At 31.6% G+C, this 22,997-nt stretch overlaps 2 protein-coding genes across 2 annotated transcripts; one reads left to right on the top strand and one right to left on the bottom strand.

Moving 5' to 3' along the window:
* The first annotated feature begins 12,048 nt into the window (after positions 1–12,048).
* LOC124915746 lies at positions 12,049–13,881 on the top strand. The gene is made up of 7 exons (XM_047456508.1): positions 12,049–12,129; positions 12,290–12,382; positions 12,494–12,682; positions 12,767–12,916; positions 12,989–13,042; positions 13,163–13,303; positions 13,405–13,881. Exons 1-7 carry the CDS (start codon positions 12,049–12,051, stop codon positions 13,879–13,881), a joined length of 1,185 nt encoding a protein of 394 aa, XP_047312464.1.
* Positions 13,882–15,436: 1,555 nt separating this feature from the next.
* LOC124914088 (calmodulin-binding protein 60 C-like) lies at positions 15,437–21,382 on the bottom strand. The gene is made up of 8 exons (XM_047454567.1): positions 20,980–21,382; positions 20,197–20,272; positions 19,705–19,763; positions 18,962–19,455; positions 18,264–18,424; positions 17,980–18,183; positions 17,649–17,886; positions 15,437–16,377 (listed from the first exon to the last, which is right to left on the bottom strand). The coding sequence occupies exons 1-8, from the start codon at positions 21,087–21,089 to the stop codon at positions 15,788–15,790; spliced, it is 1,932 nt and encodes a 643-aa protein (XP_047310523.1). The 5' UTR covers positions 21,090–21,382; the 3' UTR covers positions 15,437–15,787.
* Between the last annotated feature and the right edge of the window lie 1,615 nt (positions 21,383–22,997).

Below are 22,997 nucleotides of genomic sequence, written 5' to 3'. Positions count from 1 at the left end.
ATTGAAATGATGCAGGCTATGGCAGCTCAAATTGAAGAGTTGTCTAAACTACAAGCTGATAAAACTCAAGCGCAGATTCGCGCTGATGTCGAAACAGCTAGGAAACTTCAAGACGAAGACGAGGAGAGGGAACGGTTGAGAAAAGAAATCGAAGACAAAGATCATGAGTTAGCCAAGCAATGCAATGAGGAAGAAAATGCCGCTCTACCAGAACCCATACCGGCACAAGCCTCTCACTCTATGAAAACCAGGAACAAGAACAAACGTAAGGCGGTTGCGACCTTGATAAAGCGGGCGGAACGATGCAGCTTAGAAGTGCCTTAACCGGTTGGACAATTTGAGGAACCTCTTGATGAAGAAGAAGAGGATATTACACGACTCAACAGGCGAAAGAAGAAAGAAATTGAAACATCAACCGCATCTCCAAGCTCTGGTCCGATAATTGCACAACCACCTCGCCCACCCAGACCTGTAAGCGGCGGCTTTGGGTTCAACAAGAGAACTCCCGGTATATCAAGTGTATTTGTCGGTTGGCGCATTGACGCTGAAAGAAGGGAACGGGAATGGAAGGCGAGAGAGGAGGAAGAAAGGAAGCAGAAAGAGAAAGAAAAGGGGAGGTCATCCAATCCTTAGCTCAATTTTCTTCTATGAACATTTTACTTATGCTACTGGTTGTTTTATTTCAGAACTAAGTTTATTTCACTAACTTTTCAAAGTATTGACTTCACTACACATCTTTTGAAAAATCAACTTGTTTTGAAATTTTCCATAAGAAAAACATCAAAAAGGCAGAAATTGCTAAAACACATTTTTCAAACCGGTCATACATTACGATTTTTGAATATTTATTCTAAATAATCAAAAAGGCAGAAATTGCTAAAACACATTTTTCAAACCGGCCATACATTACGATTTTTGAATATTTATTCTAAATAATCAAAAAGGGAGAAATTGATAGAAAAATTAAGTTAATTTTCAAATCGGCCATACATTACGATTTTTGAATATTTATTCTTAATAATCAAAAAGGGAGAAATTGATAGAAAAATTAAGTAAGTTAATTTTCAAACCGGCCATACATTATGATTTTTTAATATTTATTCTAAATAATCAAAAAGGGAGAAATTGATAGAAATTAAGTAAAGTTAATTTTTGAAACCGACCAGAAAACTAAACTACTATTAAATCTTATGTGCAGGAACAGATCGACTCGTATAAACCGGCTGGAACTACATAAACCGACTGAGGAACATATAAAAGCAATCCAGCTCCAGATGATCAATCCATGATCAAGAGAAACCGGTATCAACATACCTCAACATTCTCAACAGACCGGCTAGCAAAGAAAAGTCTACACTCCAAGCCGGATCATACTATGAAAGAGTCAACCTGAAACTAAAAATTACAAAGATGACGTAATGTGACGAAATAGACGTCTCTTAGGAAAATAAAAGAAGATAAGATCCGGATCAGAAGCATGCGATAAAGACAATGATGAAACTGCTGATCCGAAGATCTGACTCAGACAGCCGGAAGATGCATGCCTGACACGTGTCCAAATCTGCAAACCGGCTACGTCATTTATACCTGAGAGGAATCTGCATGCTTGCCAAGTGTCAGGAAGTTGAAACGTGTAAGCAACCTCTCTGAACCGGTGTGACTTTGAACTGACCAATCCCACGGTGAGAGAAGAAAGTGACAGATGGATTGCTCTTCACTATAAAAGGAAGACGAAGCGACCTCTTTAATGACAGTGACGAACATCTTAAGAGAGAGAAAGAAATCTCATGTGCAATCCAAACTTTGTTATTTCATTTTACCGAAAGTTTTATTGTGCTATATTATTTTATTACATCAAGAGTGAGTTGGTGTAACCGGCGATTAGCGAGTTAGGCTCAACCGGTAGTGTAATTGCTGTAACCTTGAAAGTTAGTGGAGATCCTTCTCATAATCTGAGAAGAAGGGGTGACGTAGGAGGGTTTGCTCCGAACATCCATAAAAAAATCTTGTCTCGTGTCATTTCTTTTATTTCCGGCTCACTCATTCTAAAAACTGAACTATTACAACCTAAACATAATCCTTAACCAAGCCGGTCCATATATTCCATATAACTGATTCCTTGTTAATCTCATCAAAAACTAAGTCGCATATGTTGCTTCAGACTGAAACAGACATTTCCGCCCTTGAACCCGGTTCAAGAGTCTGTGACAGTTTGCGTAGTGCTGAGAGCGGTTGTAGTCTCTAACGGGACTATCACCAAAGTGTGTTGTGTGTTGTGTAAGCGGCCACCCTTCTAAAAACCAGAACACCCCGGTCCTCCAAGGGCGTCCCCGATCCTAACAGATTCTTTTTGAACAAAGAGATCACATATGTAAGATAGAATTGGGGTCAGCCAAAAGAATTGCATGGCTCAATTCTAGACCCTCTCACTGAACTAGGAGAATGTTCATGGCCAAAACGAACACAATAAAGAGAACTAACGTGTATCAAAAAGAATTTTGCATAAACGTGTGTAATAGTTTACACAAATGCCATAATAGTTCAAGGACATGGAGTCTAATAATCCGCTAGTAAAGTTATATAATTTCATAAGGGATTGTTCAAAGGATTACACCTACTTATCCAATGTATGATTCAATTGTTGAACATTTTACCGAGTTAATCTAATCTTTTGATTTTCATTAATGTGAGGATTGTTGGAATTAAACTAATTCTATTAATTAGATGGAAACAATAATTTTGGAAAATAAATGAAATTAAATTCACACCAAATTAAAATGTAATTAATGGTAAAATTTAATTCAAATAAAATTCACATCAAATTTAAATGTGAATTAATGTAAAATTTCATCTAAATGAAATTCACACTAAATTTAAATGTGAATTAAAGTGAAATTTAATCCAAAAGAATATGAATTTTTTTACTGTTATTATTAACATTAATATATTGAATTAGAATATTAACAAATATTGTTAATTGTTATTGTAAATGCAAAATACTTATTGTTATCAATTGTTATTCATATTAAGTGCGAGCAATTGAATGTATATAACGTGCATTCTCCTAATGAAGAAGAAATGTCAATATAATGAGTGGCAAGCAAAGTATAACTAATGGATGAATGAAGTAGTAGTCGTTTGACTAATGAATTGATGAATAATTTTAGAGTTTAATTTCCAGATATATATCCCTTCTCTTTAATTCATTTCAACACATCATCTTATCATTCCACATTTCATTGTACCCTAAGAAGCAGTATCGACGAAACTCTCTAGGTCAAACGTTGTACCCTAAGAAGCAGTATCGACGAAACTCTCTAGGTCAAACGAGAGACGGTGAAACTGTTTAAAAGAACGGTGATTTACACAAGACTTAGAGCAAACGAGAATATTTTTCTTTTTTTATTTAATAATCTATTTTATTTCTTATATTATTATTTCTTCTATATTAATATAATATTTATGTATAATTGTTACGAGACAAGATTTCTAAAAAGTATTTTGCTGAACCATTATAAAAATATTGTGTTGTTATATTGTTATTTCTTCATTAGTTCATTTATTTTATTCTTAAAATATTATCTCTTTGAAGAGGTTGTGTGTCAAAATTTATCTGCAAGTTTGATTGGGTTATGTATTGTTTAGTTGTTCAAGTGTTACAACCTACTCATCTTATTTTAATTTCATATATTTTGTAAAATTATAAAAACAATAAATTATAATATAATTTGAATCATAATATGAAAATATTTTAATAACTGATAAAATAAAATAAAAAGTATTGAAGAACATTTTTCTAAGATATTCTTATTTGTTATTAAGTTTTTATATAAACTAGATAAGATACAATGGGTTGCACGGTTGTAGTTATAAAATAAAGATAAAAAGTACATAAATAAAAAGTAAATTTTATAAAATTATATTAATCATAAATAGTTATAAAAAATAAAACAATTAAAAGTACATAAGAACATTCTAGGTACCTTAAAATTTATCTTTCACATTGTTTTTTAAATTTAAAATGTTAACACAATCTTCATAATCATAATATACTTCAATTTATGACATTTTTAATCGAAATCCGACTCTTAACATTTGAGTTATCATAATTAGTTTAGTTAAGTATTTTTTGTAATAATAAAATAACACGTTTTTAAATATAAAAGTAATCCTTATTCTTAACATAACACAAGACTTTGTATGACAACAAAAGTTTTTTTTTAAATCTCAAAATAAAAAGTTTCAGTTAGTATGTTATATGGATATTGTTACAAAACTAAAAACATTTACAAAGAGATGCAATCAATATTAGAGAATCAAACAATTAGAATACCTTAGGGTATAAAATTCAATCTTAATTTCATAAAACTGAATAAAGAAATGCTCGAACCGACTTTAATCTCATTTTGGTCTACAAAAGGAAATGCTGACGTGAAATATAAATTTAATCATAAATCAAACAATATCAAGTTAATTGTACTCCTCTCTTGATATAAACAATAAAGTAAGAGATTCAATAACATAACTATCTAGACTTATAAACATAAATGAATCTACATCAATAATAACAAAGAAAGATCTAATCAACAATGTAAAAAAATATTCAATATAATTATGTAATGTCGGTAAGGTGTTGGAACGTATCGCTCCATCTGCAAATCGTAGTTTTTCATTCTTAAATGGACTTCAAGTGAATGTCGACTTATTTGGAAGCCATGGTTGCTTCTCTCTCTCAGCTCGGATAGTAGTGAACACCTAATTAAACCCTAGTCTTCATCTAAAAAGAAATGAATCACTTGAACATGTATCGCTCTATCTAGAAAATTGCAATTTTTCGTTCCGATATGAACTTCAGCTGCCAACATCACTTATATGTTGGCTTGTTTGGTTGTCAATGTTCTGGTATTGTTAGCTTTCATGGTTGATTCTACCGAAACCACTAATATACTATCTGTATAGAAGAAACTAATCAAAGTTTTAAATATACAGTGAAATGTAAATAGACTAAGTAGATTCATCCTACCCAGATCACTATGGACACGCATTAATGACATGATGGCCACATTCAAATAATTAGATTTTATTTAAGTGAACCGAGAATAATTTGAATTCAACAACAAATTAAATAAAACTACTTTATAAACAAACAAAAGAGGAAGACCAAATAAACATCATTTGATCAAAATTCTTTTTTGTTTAATGATTTTTCTAAGCAACAACACATTTTATCAAATTCTCATATACAACCACTATTATAATTTTAGTCTTATATCACTATATATATCACAATTGTCATACTCAGGGGCGGAACCACGCATGGGCTAGGGTGGGCTACAGCCCCACCTAAATTAAAATCTTAAAATAAAACATTTTATATATGTGTTTAACATGTGACTCTTAGCCCAATTGTCTATGTAATGAGTACCCGCCGACCAAATTTAGAAATCAAAATTGACGGTTCCAAAGTCATTGGCTCTCCTTTGAAAGATGCTGATTTTTGTTTCCCATGTTTCTTGTTTGAACATAAGCAACCCCAAAAACCTACATTTACAATAGTTGGATTCAAATATTGAAAGCGAGTTAATGATGGGGATAGATGCTCTTTTGTTATGCATATATGATGTAATATTTCACCACATAAGAGGGCAGTTGAATATCTTGATAATCTAATGAATATCCTTGTCATATTGACAAAGTACTGAATGTACAGTCTTTAGATGAAAAACAAAATAATAGATTACGGCTTACAACAACTATTGAAAGCACTTAGTGGTTCACTTTGCAAGCGTGTTGTCACAGGCTCAGTCTTTCCACTGACGATCCGTGCGGCACTAGTTATGATCTTCGCAAGAACGAGTAACTAGTCAGCCTTTCTCGACGCAACACTCGACGTTTAATAGAATTGACACAATAATTCTAGAGAGAGGGTAAACTCTTACAAAGAATATTAATATTATCTCACTTGAATACTTGGTACTTTACAAAGGAATGTCTCAAAGGTATTTATAGGGTTATCCCCACCTACTGCATTAATTACATAACATTCAACTACCCCATTAATTGTGTACTATCCAACTACTACATTGATGACTTACTACTCAACTATCACCTTAATAGTTTACCAACCAACCACTACATTAAATGACCCATTAATGTAGAGCATGACATTCTTTCTTACAAGGCTTCTAGAAGGTTCCTTGTGTTGGGCCTTCATGAAAGATTAAGCCTCTTGGGTTAGGAAGACAAGTGGGCCGTGACATTCTCCCCCACTCATTCCGGCGACGTCCTCGTCGCATCCTCTTTGTAGGTCTAAATGATGTCTCCAAATGCGACAAAAGTTTTGAGCGATATGTTAGCTTTCTAACCCGTTTCTTCTTTAAGAAAGGGCTTTCGTATCGCTTCACAGACCCCTTGTAAACTTTGGAAAATCGTCTCTCTTGATGGAGGAGAAGTTTTACTACCACTTGGTTTCCTCCGAACTCCAAGTGTCTTCTCTTCTTGTCCTCCCATTTCTTCATTCTCTTGGCGGTCTTGTCAATTTCGCACTTCCCTTTCTTGAAGAGCAACTCTTCCGGTTGTTCTTTCTTGAAGAGCAACTCCTCCGGTTGTCTCTTCAATCCCTCCAATTTGGGAGATTCAATGCGATAAAGGATTGTCGCCGATGGTTTAGTACCATTGACTAACTCTTCTCTATGGTCCACCTCTCTCTCATGGTGGAGTTTCGTTGGAAATTCAGCGGGCATTACATCTTGAACTTTCTCTAGGACAGTTGTAACTTCCGGAGGTGTCTTCTCTTGGACCACAGTTTTCTCATCCTCTTTCAAAGTAATAAAAGATGATGGGTAGGCCTCCTTCACACCTTTTGAGAGTTGCATGGCAGAGAGGTGCCTAGTTTCTCTCTTGCCTTCTCGTGTTAAATGTATTGTGCAAGTATTGCCTTGCTCTAGAATGTACATCGTATTAGCAGAAGGGAGTATAAATGCATTTACCTTGTCTAGGAACTCTATTCCAAGAACCATTTTGTAGTCGTCCATGTCAATAATGGAGAAATCCATAAGGCCAGTCCACTCCCCCAAGTTCACCTTTACATTACGAGCAACTCCATAAGTTGCACATGGTGCCGAGTTGACTGCTTTAAGCCACCCTTTTTCTTTGGTGTACCTAATCCCTAGTCTTCCCGTCTCTTTTACCTCTAGAAAATTGTTGTTAGCTCCCTTATCCAACAAGGCTTTAACCACATGGCTTTTTACTTTTGTTTCCACGAATAATCGTCCTTTCTTCGCGGTCTTTGGCTCTTCAAACTTTGCTTTAACGGCACTAAGGAGATTTAACGACCCCAATCGAGCTTCATCGTGAAGGCGTTCATGCTCCTCCATCAAAGCGGATAGTTTGTTCTTCATAGGACACTCTCTTGCTTTATGCGGCCCTTCACAAAAGAAACACTTTATTCGGGGTCTCTCTCCACGTTTCTCGACCCGATCTCCTCTACCATTGGGCTTCGTACTCTTAGTTGGGTCTTCACTGCTGTAGAAATGGTCTCCACCATTTCCCCCTTCGTCATTCCTCTCATAAGGCGACTTTGGTTTCTCTTGCCTTCTCATTTCGACAAGAGATTCAGCAACAGCAATTGCGGTGTTTAGATCTTGGACACCACGCCGTTCCAACTCAAGCTTTGCCCACATTTGTAGACCATCTATGAAAGCAAACAAGGCTTCGTCGTCTGAGTAGTTAGGGATCTCAAGGAGAGTAGCGATGAACTCCTTGACATACTCCTTGATACTCCCCCTTTGTGAGAGTCGCCGCAACTTGGCTATTGCCTCTCGAATAGCATTTTCAGGATAAAACTGCCTCTTGAGTTCTTCCTTGAATTCGGTCCAAGTGTTAATAGAACACGTACCTCTTTCTATGTCGTTACTCTTTCGCCTCCACCACAACATTGCGGTGTCTTCTGAGTATGTAGTGGAAGTATCTATCTTCCTCGCCTCTTCTACCAGGCCGAGTGCTTTGAAGTACTGGTCCAGACCCCATAAGAAGTTATCAATCTCCTTCGCATTCCTCTCGTCTAAATACGCTTTAGGCCTTGGAACATCTATCCTTGACAGATTTGGGATTCCTACAGGTGCACGTCCGCACTTTTGCGCAACCGCCTTCTTGAGTAATGCCACATTCTCTTCAGTGGCTTGTAATTTAGATGACATTACCTCGAGTTTCTCGGTCAAGGTACTGATTTCGCCAAGTAGGGTCTGCTCCATGATCTGAGTTTGCTCTTGACATTTGGACAAGACCTCGTTCAAGGCACCTTGCATTCCTTCTCGGAGCTCGTCTCTCTCTTTCTCAAGCTCGGCAATGCGTTCCTCTAGGTCCCCGGCATTATCTTGTCCGTACGCCATAGTAAGTTCTACCTTCTCCAGCCTGGCGATAATGTCAACGATAGCATCCCTTGATCTCTCTCTTTCTTTGGTAGCTTTGGATCCTCCCGTTTGAACTTTGCGGGAGATCCTACCATCTTCTCCGGTCCAGTGGGAAAGATTCTCTACTTCATCCACGACCTTTGAACTTTCATCCGATCTCTTCGTCATTTCAGCTTTGATACCAATTGTCACGGGCTCAGTCTTTCCACTGACGATTCGTGTGGCACTAGTTATGATCTTCGCAAGAACGAGTAACTAGTCATCCTTTCTCGACGCAACACTCGACGTTTAATAGAATTGACACAAGAATTCTAGAGAGAGTAAACTCTTACAAAGAATATTAATATTATCTCACTTGAATACTTGGTACTTTCCAAAGGAATGTCTCAAAGGTATTTATAGGGTTATCCCCACCTACTGCATTAATTACATAACATTCAACTACCCCATTAATTGTGTACTATCCAACTACTACATTGATGACTTACTACCCAACTACCACCTTAATAGTTTACCAACCAACTACTACATTAAATGACCCATTAATGTAGAGCATGACATTCTTTCTTACAAGGCTTCTAGAAGGTTCCTTGTGTTGGGCCTTCATGAAAGATTAAGCCTCTTGGGTTAGGAAGACAAGTGGGCCGTGACAGTGTGTATTGAGAGGGCATGGCGAGTCTCCATCTTCTAATAATCGTGGAAATTTTATTGGAAAAAAAAGCGGAGCATAGAAAGTTAAATCTGAGATGCAAGTTAGAGTCATTCCCAGGTAATTTTTTATCCTAACTCCGCCCCTGGTCATACTCATTTTAGTCTTTTATATATATATATATATATATATATATATATATATATATATATATATATATATATATAATATACCACACTAATGGCCATTATAGTTTCTTATACCAACATATTTTAATCTCATGTATACCACCACCATTGTGGTACCCATTTTCAAATTTACATTATGAGAGCATCAAACACATGGTCTCATAAATGAAATGTGAACATTTTTACCGCTAAATAATATATAATTGTTAATTTCAATTTAAAATTTTGTGTATACGTATTTTAGGTATCTAATTATTATTATAATTATTATATATATAATTTTTTATTAATATTTTATTATATAAATTGTAAAAGAATTAATATAAATATAATTAATATATATTTAATTATTTATTAATATATATTTATACTGATTATAAAATAATTAATAAAAATATAAAATTAAATAATATTAATAATAATAAACAATCTAATAAATATGAAAAGAATTTAAAAAATTATATTAATAAACATAAAAATATAGGAGTTAATATATAAAAAAAAACAAATATATAAATATATATCATAATGTGACAATATTATATATATAAGAAATGATTAGGTGAGGGAATTTGGTGAGGGAATGACGTGGCATAATCTTATTCGCTGAAAAAATCAAATAATTTCTTTTTTTTCTCTCTTTCCTCCCATTTTTACATTTTCCAAAACTGATGCCATGCCACGTCATTCCCTCACCAAATTTCCTCACTAAATTCCCTCCCTCTATCACCTTCATTGGTTGAAAAAGGTAAAAATAGGAGGAAAGAGAGAAAAAGAGAAATTATTTGATTTTTTCAGCGAGCGAATAAGACTAAATTCCCTCCCTCTATCACTCCTTATATATATATATGAGTGATAGAGTAAGGGAATTTAGTGAGGGAATTTGGTGAGAGAATGACGTGTCATCACTTTCATTGGTTGAAAAAGATAAAAGTGGGAGGAAAGAGAGAAAAAAGAGAAATTATTTGATTTTTTCAGCGAATAAGATTATGACACGTCATTCCCTCACCAAATTCTCTCACCTAATCATTTCTCATATATATATATATATATATATATATATATATATATATATATATATATATATATATATATATATATATATATATATATATATATATATATATATATATATATATATATATATATATATATATATATAATGAGATATAAAATATACAAATTAACTATAAGGGATAAAAATTTATATATATATAAATAAAAATTTATATATATATATATATATATATATATATATATATATATATATATATATATATATATATAAAAGATGAGAGAAAATAAAATAAAATATTAATTAAGAAGGAAAATTAATATATATAGATTTATGTGAAAGAAATGCATAATATTGGTTTTGAAAATCTTCATTTTTAAATAAATTAAAAAATATATAATCATTTATTTAATAAAAAAAAAAGTAAAAAATGTATTTGTGAGGCAATATAAAAAATTTTGTATTTATATAAAATTAATAATATACATATATATATATATATATATATATATATATATATATATATATATATATATATATATATATATATATATAATAACGGAGAAAATAAAATATAAATTAATTATTAGAAATATAAAATTTATATAAATAGAATAAGAGAGAAAATAAAAAAGTTAATTAGAAAGAAAAAATTAATATATATAAATTGTAGGAGAGATAAACGTTTAATATTGATTTTTAAATAAATTAAATATGTATAATATTTTATTTTATTAAAAAATATATAAAAAATTAAGTGTAATATTATATATATATTTATATAAAATTAAAATTAAAATTAATTAAGAAAATATATTATAATATATATATATATAATTATTGATTATTATTTAGGAAAAAAATTGTAATTTTATTTTAATTTTAATAAATTATATTAAAGGTTATTATATATATTATATAGTATTATTAGGTATATTATAAATATTTATATATATAAATAAATAAATATTAAATCTAAAAATATAAAAATTATTAATAAGTTTAAATAAAATTAATGATGAAAAATAATAAATATATAAAAGATAAAATAATAAAATATTAATTAAGAAAGATTAAGATAGAGAATTATATATATATATATATATATATATATATATATATATATATATATATATATTTAATGATGAAAAATAATAAATATATAAAAGATAAAATAATAAAATATTAATTAAGAAATATTAAGAAAGAGAATTATATGTATATATATATATATATATATATTAATTAGAAGCTAGAAAATAATTAAGATAAATTAGGAAAAAAAATTAACTTAGAGAGATTATATTTTAATGGTCAGTAAAAAAATGATTATATATTTTTGTTAGATTATAATCTATGAGTTTTGGTATGTCATTAATTAAAGAAATTATATACATTCACATTAATTGAAAAAAATAATTAAGGATACTTATTTAGTCCAAATCTATTTGCTATTTAAGAGGATAGTCTGCTTACTCACCAATTCATATTTTAGAGTAGAAGGTATAACTTGATTTTAATTTTCTGTATACTATTTGTTTTTATCTTGTGTTAAATACTTCATAGTTTTATCACTATCCTATAATTAATAATTTTATTATTGAAATGAAAGAATAAGTTTCATATACATTTATATCTGCTGTTTTTTCAATTTTGCTTACATGTTTGAGATTTAATATATTATTTTTATTTGTAATTATCTATTTTGCAGGTGAATGAAAAAATATGAAGATGTTGATATTGCTTATTATTTGTTGCAAGTTAGTCAATGGTGAAACTTATAATATGACTTTAATCCAAGGGGAAGATTTAGAATTGGAGAAACAACTACAAATTCTTAATAAACCATCTTTGAAAACAATTATTGTAAGTAAATTAGATGTTATATTTACTTTTTAAACATGTTATTATTTATATACATAAATATTATAAACAAGTAGATATTTTGTATTTATCAATAAATATATATATATATATATATATATTTAAATATCTAACAAAATTATTTAATTTCTTTTCTTTTCAGAGTGTGTATGGAGATTTATATGATTGCGTAGATTTTTACAAACAGCCAGCATTTGATCATCCTTTATTAAAAAATCATACTTTTCAACCTCAGGTATATCATGTAAATAAATAGTTTAAATTTATTAATATTTTATACTATAAGTGATAAATATGAACTATAAATAAATTTAAGAACCAAAATGTTTTTTATCACGTTGTTTAGATGAAGCCTACATACGAGAAAATGCGCAACAATAGTTCATCTTCAACTAGTGGACATTTATTTAAAATATTTAAAGAAGGAGGTTGTCCAGTGGGGACTGTTCCAATTAGAAGGACAACCAAAGCAGATCTTATAAGACAAAAACAACATTCTTCTAAGTTTGGATCTAAAGAACAACAAGCTCCTTTTGTAAGTGTTTTTTTATTTTTTATTTTATGTTATTGTTATTAATGGTCATTATTTTTAATTATTATCTAACATAAAATGTTATAGATTGCAGTAGTTAGAACTAATTCAGGAGGTCCATTTTCTGGGGCTGGCGCATTTGTTACTATTCATAAACCTAAAGTAGATGGCGGACAATATAGTGCTGTTCGACTTAGAGTCGAAAATGATGTTGATGCCATTCAGATTGGTTGGCGGGTAATTTTTAAATTTACTATACTTTTTCAAGTAGACAATTATATTTAATTAATTTATCAATTTATTTTTTAGGTGGATCCAGAATTATATGGTGATGATCAAGTTCGACTTTACACATATTTTAAGGTTTTATTTATTTATTTATTTGCTAGCATTCTATATCGATGATAATTTAGTTTCTCCATCAATAATTTTATATTAACTGTACACTATTTATTTATTTATTCTGAATAATTGTAATAACAGGCAGGTGAAATTAGTTGTTTTAACACAAAGTGTCCAGGATTCATTATTGTCAATACAGATATACCTCTTGATTATGTTTTTCCAAACTATTATGAGGGAGAGGGTGATCAAGATGTGGAAATTAGCCTCTTTCTTGCTAGGGTAATTACTTCTACATCTCTCTTTCAAATTTTATAAAAGATTTAAATGTTCATGTATTTTAGTTAATAAGAGTTATTAACATAATAACATAATGATGACAGGACTTAGTAAATGGAAATTGGTGGCTTGAACTTGGAAATGACGACATGCAAATAGGATTTTGGCCTTCGAGTATATTTACCGGATTACAAAATTCAGCAACTTATATAGATTGGGGTGGAGAGGTCTCTAGTGATAATGTTCCGATGGGCTTAGGAACATATGCACTACAAGATTCATCTAAAACCGCTATTTGTCGTCAAATTAGAGTGCTTACTCCAGATGCGAATTACACCAGTGATGCAGTTGGATTAACAGAACCATATTGTAATTTTGTTTCTGATGTAAAAAATAATAAGGGTGAAGCTTATGATGCTTTTGATCACGGACACAAGATTTATGATCACAATGTCTTCGGTTCAAATTTTGGCGGTGTTCCTTTTCCTAAAAAGAGAGGTTATAGTGTCTTAGACATTGGAGATGATGGTGATTTTTATGGACACTGTGCTTATTATGGAGGTCCTAATCCAACATATTAATTCATGTTAATTATACATCAATAAAGTCATGCAATATGTATTTGATTGAATGATGTTTTATTTCATAATAATTAATAATTCTTATATATATCTTTATATCTGAATGACATCTAAATAAAATAATTATATATATATATATATTGGTTTGTTGATTGTGAATTAAACCATAATACAAATGGTATATTTTTGAATGATATATCCCAATTCAGTTATACAAATTACATGTATTTTCACTCATAAAACAACAAATATAAATAAAGTATTTATTTAAAAAGGGAGTGATAAGGGTAGAAATTTGAAAAAGAATGACTTTACATCACCTCATTGATTGAAAAAATAAAAAATATGATTAAAAAAATAAAAAATATAAGAAAAAAGAGAAGAGAGATAAATTATTTGATTTTTTCAGTCCACATACACCACATTATTTTCTCTCTTAATTTCTCACCCAAATTCACTCTCCAATCATTTCTCTTATTTAAATATGAATGATGTAAATTAAATCATATATATATATATGACGTTCATTAAATACAAATGGTATATTATTGAATGATATATCTAAGATAAAAATATATCATGATTCAATCCGAAAAAAGTTTTGCAACAATACATATTATTGATATTACAAAAATTACAGCAAATTAGCGATAACATGAATTAATGCAAAATTTATTGTACTTTCATACAGTGAATTTTTTTATTTTTTATTTGAATAAAGGAGAGATAGCATGAGACCATTGTAGTCGAGAATTGAAAATTATTTACTAAACAAGACATTCGATTAAAAAAATGGCTAAAAAATAAAAATATTATAAAACTGAAAATATAATTAGATTTTTTAAAATCCAAAGTATAAATAAAGATTAGAACACAATGTTGTAAAAAAAAAAAATATAAGAAATTAATATATTAGAACATAACTATAAAATATTCAAAAATAACAACCATAAAAACAATATATAAATATTCTAACAACCTCAAAAAATTAATCAAAAAGATATTAAACTTCAATCATTATTCTTTCCTTTATTGATTCTCTGTGTGATTTCTAGATTATCCATACTATTTTCGATCATTTTAGTTGTCAAGACAAAAACACATATTTTATCTATCAAATTAGTAAATAATAACAAAATATTTAACAAAACTCAAACAGTGTAATATATACAGCAGTAGTTCTTATTATGCATAAACAATCAAAAGTAAATATATACCTTTTTAGTTATTTCTTGGAAAACATGAATAGTTTAATAATTGTTCGCGAATATACATTTCAGTGATATTTTCGGTGGCTGCAAGAACATTAGTACTAATCGCCTCCATTTGAGCCGGTAAACTTTCTATTTTGGATTTAGGTATTGTTGATATTTCACATCTATTTTGGATTTAGGTATTGTTGATATTTCACAAGATTTCCTCGTTACAATATATATGACCCATTTCAATAAAGTAACATTCTTTAGACGAGAAAATGATTTTTTTTTTAATAAAGAAAAAAAATATTATAAAAAATTACTAACTAGTTCTATTTCTTTAATAAAACCAAAAAACATTAAAAACAAAGCAATATTATTGAAGTACACTTAACAACGACAATATTTATATAAGATTACAGATAATTCCACAACAGTTGCACATTAATAAACAAGATGTTTTTTAAGTTAAAAAAACCACAAAAGAGGAGACATAAAAGAAAAGAAAATAATACACTGAACATCAATTTGCAGAAGAAACCTAGAGTTGTCAGATTCTTCCCCAAGTCATCTAAAGAAGCTTACATAATAACAAGTAGAGATCAACCATTTACTTCACAAAGTATATTCAGAGAGACGAAACAAGTTGTTTCAGTATTTGCCTGAAAACCCAGTCGGCAATTGCAGAAATGAAGATGAATTGTAAATTTCTAGTCATCATCCAACTGTACTAGCTGTGCCCGCCTCTTTTCTGCTGCTAACTTTCTGATAAAGAAACCCCATCTCATAGCTGCTTTAATTTTCAACCAACCAGCAACCGCTTTACCAGGACGAATACAATCCTCATCGAAACTGAAATTCAAATCTGGAGTTGGAGCAGGCATGTAAGAATTGAAGCCAAACCCATCATCTGGTATATTTATATTCCCATGATGGTTATGACCACCTCCCATACTGAAAAGTCTAAGCAAATGCTGCATGTCTTCATTCTCAAGTATCTCGTGACTTCTCATCCGAATTTCCTCCTCCGATAAGAGATCCTTTTCTCGGTTATTTGACCAGTCGTCGTACGAATTCATCGCGTATTGATTGGATGACGTGTTCATTTCTTGGATCGATGTTGATGCTGCTTCAGGAGGACCGAGTGCCAGTCCTACAACACTGCTATTGTATCTACTGTCGTTGTTTACTTGATGCTCTTGTGAAGAAAATATATTGTTATCGTAATGGTTGTTATGGGTTTCAGGGTTTAGGAACTGAGAGGAGGTCGGGAATTTGCTTGCTAAGCTCTCGTTATAACCTGAAGAATTCGAAGAAATTAAAAACAAAATAGAAAAATAAAAGAGCAAATAGAGTAATTAATGAGCACAAGTGTGCATGTAATCTATTGATACATTGTTCTTACATTGAGAGAGAATTGGGACCTGTTGTGGAATGTGCTTAATCTAAATTGGACGATGTCTATTGGATTGGTTGAGGATTGATCGAGCACTATGACCGAGAGTGTAGTGATCAACTAAGAAGTTCTTTCAAATTGTTTTTCATCGTTAAGAAAAAGATAACAGAGATAAAAATACAAGCTTGTTTTATAGGAATAGTAATTAATCGTTTTTATTTTAAAAGTCAATCTATTCACCGGTCTATATAGTATTTTTCCAATCAACTAATTCAATTCATGTTACTATATTCAATTCGATCTCCCAAAATTGGAAAGCATCGTCTCCCCATTCTCGTAAAAGAAACCTAAGGATTTTTTACGGAAAAAACATGCCAGAATTCTTAACAGCTCGATATTAACCACACTGGTTTAGGTTCTCTCCGGTTCTCCTGTATCCTAGAATGAACTTTCTTGAGTAGCTTAGGATGAATTAGCTTTAACTTTGCTTCCTTCATTTTCATGTTGTCTTTTGTGTAGTTTGTTTGGATTATATAAAATGACCTTTCTTTTGAAAAAATGAAAAGGAGGTTGTGCAATAAATATTCATGCTATTGTTGACCAACAAAGTAATTTCAAGTTTGCTACTTGTTTGATAACACTACTTATAACATATCTGAATCATTAGATTGATTTGAGTTAAATTTATTTTATAATTGTTTTTTTGGGCCACTAAATTATTTAGATCCAACTCAAGTTAAGATAATTGTTATTTTAGACCACTAAATGATTAAGGGTTGATTTGAAACAATGTTTATTTGATAATTGCTTATTTAGACCACTTAATTCATTCGGTAAGTTATTAATGACTAATTAACTCATTCCCAAAACACAACTTTAACTCAAATAAATCCAATAACGTCATTATAAAAGTAAACTAGTCTTGAAGAACTTTCTTCACATTATATTCAACTTACATATGCCAAGTATTTACTATTTATATTTTCATTAATTATTCTATATTTTTAGAGACTAAAATAATTCAGCACTTCAAATTCATTTTTCATTATTTAGCTTCAACAATTAAATTTTCAGTTTTATCAAAACGCACTCTATTCACAAAGATACTAGCCCGTTTCAGCATAAAGCATATCAAGAATACAAGAAACTGAAAAGATTGAAAACTGAAAATTTACCATCAAGTTGCAAGCTGGACTCCCCTGCTGGCTGCTCAGAAGGAACTGAAACTGATGATGTGGAAAGCTGATTATCAAAAGAATTTGGATACTCGACTGGACCAGCAGGTAGTAGTTGATTGCGAGATGCATTCAACCTCTTCGGTTGGTGGTCATAGCCAAAAAGTGATTTGCCATCATACTCGATCACTTGGCTCCAGTTTTCATAAGCCTTCTTCACCAAACTGTCCACATACACCTACAGTACAGATTTCAAGCTTCTTTCATTTTTCAATCATAAACTTTATATACAAATCAAAATAAACTACACTACTAAATATATAAAACCGACCTTCTGGGTTTCAGAGAGAGAATCAGCTGTCAAGTATTGTTCACCGGTTATAAGTCCACTCAACTCATAAATGTTGTTGAAGACAACGCCAAGATACCTCGATTCATCTGGATAATATACATAAAGCCTCCCACTCAAAGCACAGGTCTTGGCATGCTCTATGAGAGCATCCCACATTTTATTGGACATACCAGTTCCAAGGATCTAGAACAATAAAACCCGAGATGAAATACAAATCATAGAGTGTAATCTAGTTAATCATCAAAAAGAATTGACAATCTTACACTTCGTAACTTCTGGGGATCTCTAACTACAAAACGAAGAAAGTCTTCGACCGTGTATAATCCAGCTTTATTTAGTCTTTTATGGAACGACCCATCTTTACCAATCTTCTCTAGTCTCCAAACCTCGTCATTCAAAGCAGGTGGGTAGTGTTTCTTGTATACTGCCATTAAGAGAAATTATTATCTCAAAACTAAGATAATGGAAATCTAAGAGCATGTTTAAAAAAGGTTTCAAAAGAAAAAATAAAGATTTTTTTTTAAAACCCCATTTGATAAGAGATAATTGGGTGTTGTGTGTATTGTCCAATATATCCTTTGAATTGCAGATGAAAAGAAAAGACCTTCCTTTGATTGATAATGAATAAAAATTAAAAAGAGTATCTTAGTCAATGATTTGAATGATGATGGGATGAAGGGTTATTTGAGATTAATTTCAAAGAACCTACTACACAATCATCAATCGTATCATTCAAATCATCAACCAAAATACAATCTATTTAAAATATATATATATAAATATATACTCTTAATGACTTTTACCCAAAATATCTCGTTTTCAATAACCTATATCTAATAAGGTTATTTGAAAAATAACCACTTGGTTATTCCAATAATCCTAGATCAAACAAAGCCCCAAATATCCCTTCATCAAACAAGGCCTACAATAAAAATGACAAATACGTTCAAGCATAACATACATTCTCCACGGTGATCTTTAACAGTGAAGGCTTCTGTCTTTGCCTCTCGTATGCGTATTCCTTCACAAAAGCCTGAAGAAACTTTAAGACCAAGCCTGAACTTGCGGCTCCTAATCCAACTTGAATTATCTGTAAATGTAAGCTCTCCAAGGGTCCCTACACCTTCCTTGAGTGTGACTTGCAACTCTCCGTGCAAAAGAGGTCTCTTCCCTTCACGCTCTTTTACAACATGGCTCTCGAATTCCTCTTGGCTCCAGTCTTCATCATCTTCATTGTTGAAATCGCCTTCTAAAACAACCACGTCCAGCTTTATATTGGACTCGGGACCAAATGTTACAACTTGACCCACGCTTACATCAACCAAAACAACATGGATTGTAGCACCCTGCTCTCCTTCAACCTTTCCACCGGTGAACAGGGGAAGAGATAACCTAGATTTGAATTGAAGCTGCATGTTCCGTCCATTTGGCCCTTCAATTCGTTTAGGGGAGGATCTGAAAGTTCAAGAAAATCAAGGAAGCTTTCCATTAGTATCATACTCCCTGAAGAAGCACGACATCCCCACCGCTATGACTCCTCACTTTAATCAAGGCGCTTTCAGTAGGAATCAAACTTCACACCTCACCTCTCAAGTTCAAAACTCTTTTAATAATATATGAAGCCAATGTAGAGAGTACAGACTACAAAATTTTTAAAGAGAGCTTAAAGATTTGTAAAATCAATGTTATGAAATATCTCTCTACCTTCCATCTAGTCTAGAAGGGCCTAATTTTGCTAGAGCGCGTTCAACTTCTTCACTAACCTGTCAAAGAAAACAAGTAAAGAAAAATGAAGGACTGAAGGGAGAATCTACTGAGCTTAAGTTCCAGAGAATAGAAATGCTAACTAAACATTTTTTTTTTCTTTCAACCCCTTTATGAGGCAGAAAGATGAAGATAAATCAATCATAAACTGAAATGTAGATATGGGATATATGATCCCCATTTGGAAAGAAAATTCAATTTTTCTATCCGGATCAAGACGAAAAACAACCGATAAATTTTTAAAATGTACTAAGTTTAGTTTCCAAACGTTTCTGTATTTGGATTCAGTTCCATATACAGAAACAGGAATAATAAGTTTATCATTAGAACACAGAAAGAATAAAGATCAAATATTTTGAAGGAGGGTCATATTTTTTTTCTTCAAGAAGATAAACTAAAATTGAAGCATCAAAATCAAATCATGTATCTTACAACTCTGCGTAGAATTGGTTCCAAAGACGAGCAAAGTTTCTGGAGACTGTCCAACTTCAATGCTTCAACAATAACACTGCATGAAATATTATTGTTAACAGCACAACATTTCATTTCTAACCATAAACATTAATTGAATAGATATAAAAGAAAAGGTAAGTATTCAAGAATGTAATTTACTGAAAAAGAGCTGTTCAAGAAATAGTAAGGGAGAAGAAAACAATAATTCATTAAAGATATCAATCAAGAACCACAATTCATTAGAAAAAAAAGCAAAATTCTCAAGCCTCTCTAATAGCCCATTTCAAGGTGTCCAAATTAACTGAGATCAACATCCAAACGGAGTTTTGAGTCATCATATGAAGAAATGGTTCTTTTGCCTATATGTCCCGTAAATTCATATTAAGTCCCCAGCATATTTTAAACTTAGGTATATTAGAAATTATTGTCACTGAGAAGACATATAATTGATCCAACAACACAAACCATATTCATGCAGGCTAAGGCATCAAGGAAACAAGAAATAAGCCACTACTAAAATTCAAAACATTAAGTTTGATTCAAATAGATCATTCTATGAAAATAAGAATCCCAACTTGAGATTGAAGCTTTTGGTCAACTACCCTGATATTGAGAACTAATTATCTGTTCAACACAAATTTATCTAACTAAAAACCAACAATACACAGCTATAAAACTCGTTTTCCAGAAGAAAAAACAACAATACTAACCGTTCAAACAACCTAAAATCAGCATAATTGACAAATAGCAAACCAGATTTACCTGGCCAAAGCCGGACGCTTCCGCTCCGGCTGCTGTTCATCTTCTGCTGCCTCATCCAAACTTCTCTTTCCTCTCATAGAGTTTATCCTCTCCATGTACCTGGTATGCATTTTCACCTAGAGAGCCAGTCTACAGATCCAAAATCCGAAAAACCCACCACAACTACTTCGTTAAATCTCCGTGGAAATCGAAACTGCTACAAAGCCTTCCCGCTCCCGGATCTGTTAAACTAACCCAGATCTCGCAACAACAAAAAAAAACCCTAATTGAACAATAAAAAAGCAATAAAGAGCCAAAGTGACGGCTAACTTTTGATGATCGTAAATAGTATGAATAATTTAGTAATTTCTCTCTCAAACAGAGAGCATTTTATTGTTGAACTTTAGAAGTTGGAATGGTCTACTATGGCAACTATCTATGGAACTGAGCTGAGCTGTACCTAGTCAATAGCCTTGCCGTAGAATTGTACGAGTTTAAACAATTCGTTTGATAGAAAGAAACACAATTTTAAAACTTTTTATAAAACATGATGATGATGGTCATGGTACTAAACTAAACTGTTTTTTTTGGCCAAATTATTTGAAATTAATTCAAAATTATTAATTATATAATAAATATCTTTTTTAATCACACCCAACCTAGGAAGATTGAAGATTCTTCGACTGAAATTTTTTATATAATTACTTTTTTGGACAAACCTACACTATTAATAATAAGTCAACAAAAATATTAAAATATTTCTCATTTTATAAAATGTATTTATTATCGAATGTAATGTAAGAATAAACTTTGATAAATAAATCTAATTAATCTAATTTTATAATATATATATATATATAATATATATATATTAAGCATAGCCACCGCTTTTAGCAAAATAAAAAACAAGAAATAATTAGGGCCGTGGTTTATAAGGACGATCTAGACTGTCTGTCCATTTCGCAACATATGACGTAATATGGACACGTCACTTGCAAAACAAGTAGGTCCTACTCCAATCCATTTCACGTAATATGAGCCTCATAAATTGGAAAATTTGACGAAATAACCCTAATAATAAGGTTATTTCAAAATTTAGCATAACTAGAATAAATTTAGCAAATATAACCTTTTCTCATTGACAAAAGACATCTTTACCCTTTCATTAAAATATACCTTTTTTTATTTCCCAATCCATTTTCCCTCTCTCTCCATTCCAGTCTCCTCTTTCTCCCCCGACCCTCAAATCTCTCTTTTTCTTCTCCCCCGACGATCCAAGCGAACCCACAAAACAAAGAAGTCGATTGATCAACTCCCCGAGGTAACGCCGGAATCCCTTCATCATTTCAGGTAAGTTATGCCCGTTTTTCTGTCGTTTTTCTTGTATGCGTGCTGAAACGGAAAATGGTTTAGGATTTAGGATTTTATTTAAGATTTTAGATGGCGGCTGAATGATTTTAAGGGTGGTTGAATGATTTATGGTCTAATATCCATCTGTCGTAGGCGTCGCAGACGAAAATGCATATGTCATCTGCGAAAATGCATCTGTCGCAGGCGAATGTCGCCTGCGAATATGCATCTGTCGCCTACGAATATGCATCTGTCGTCTGCGAAAATTGCGCATCTGTCGCCTGCGAAAATTGCAATAGAAGTTCCAAAAGTTCTTTCGTTCGCACGGTTGCAGTTTAGGATCAATAGAAGCTGCCAGAAAGAACAGAGTTGCGCGGCAAGGTAGTATAGACCATTTCCGCCGGTAAATGAACAAAAAACCGTCTTTTTCTGCTCAATCAATACCCTAATCTCCAGAGTTAGACCCTCTGGTATGGCTTTATCCTACAGACTTTCCAAGACATTCAAATCACAAGCCTTGCTTCCATCATTATACCCATTTTCTTCTGGATCCGGAACCAACTAAATTGAAATTTATGTTTGATTTGTACCCAGCTTCCGCCCTTTTAACATCTGCCAAGACTGGTCAAGGACTTGAGATGGTTCTTCATGCTGTCATAGAACGGATCCCTCCTCCCTTTGGGAAGTCT

Source organism: Impatiens glandulifera, chromosome 9 (assembly GCF_907164915.1).
Source record: "Impatiens glandulifera chromosome 9, dImpGla2.1, whole genome shotgun sequence".
In the NCBI taxonomy this organism is placed as follows: Eukaryota; Viridiplantae; Streptophyta; class Magnoliopsida; order Ericales; family Balsaminaceae; genus Impatiens; species Impatiens glandulifera.
Note: the sequence above shows the minus strand (reverse complement) of the source record. Positions and strands in the feature narration are given on the sequence as shown.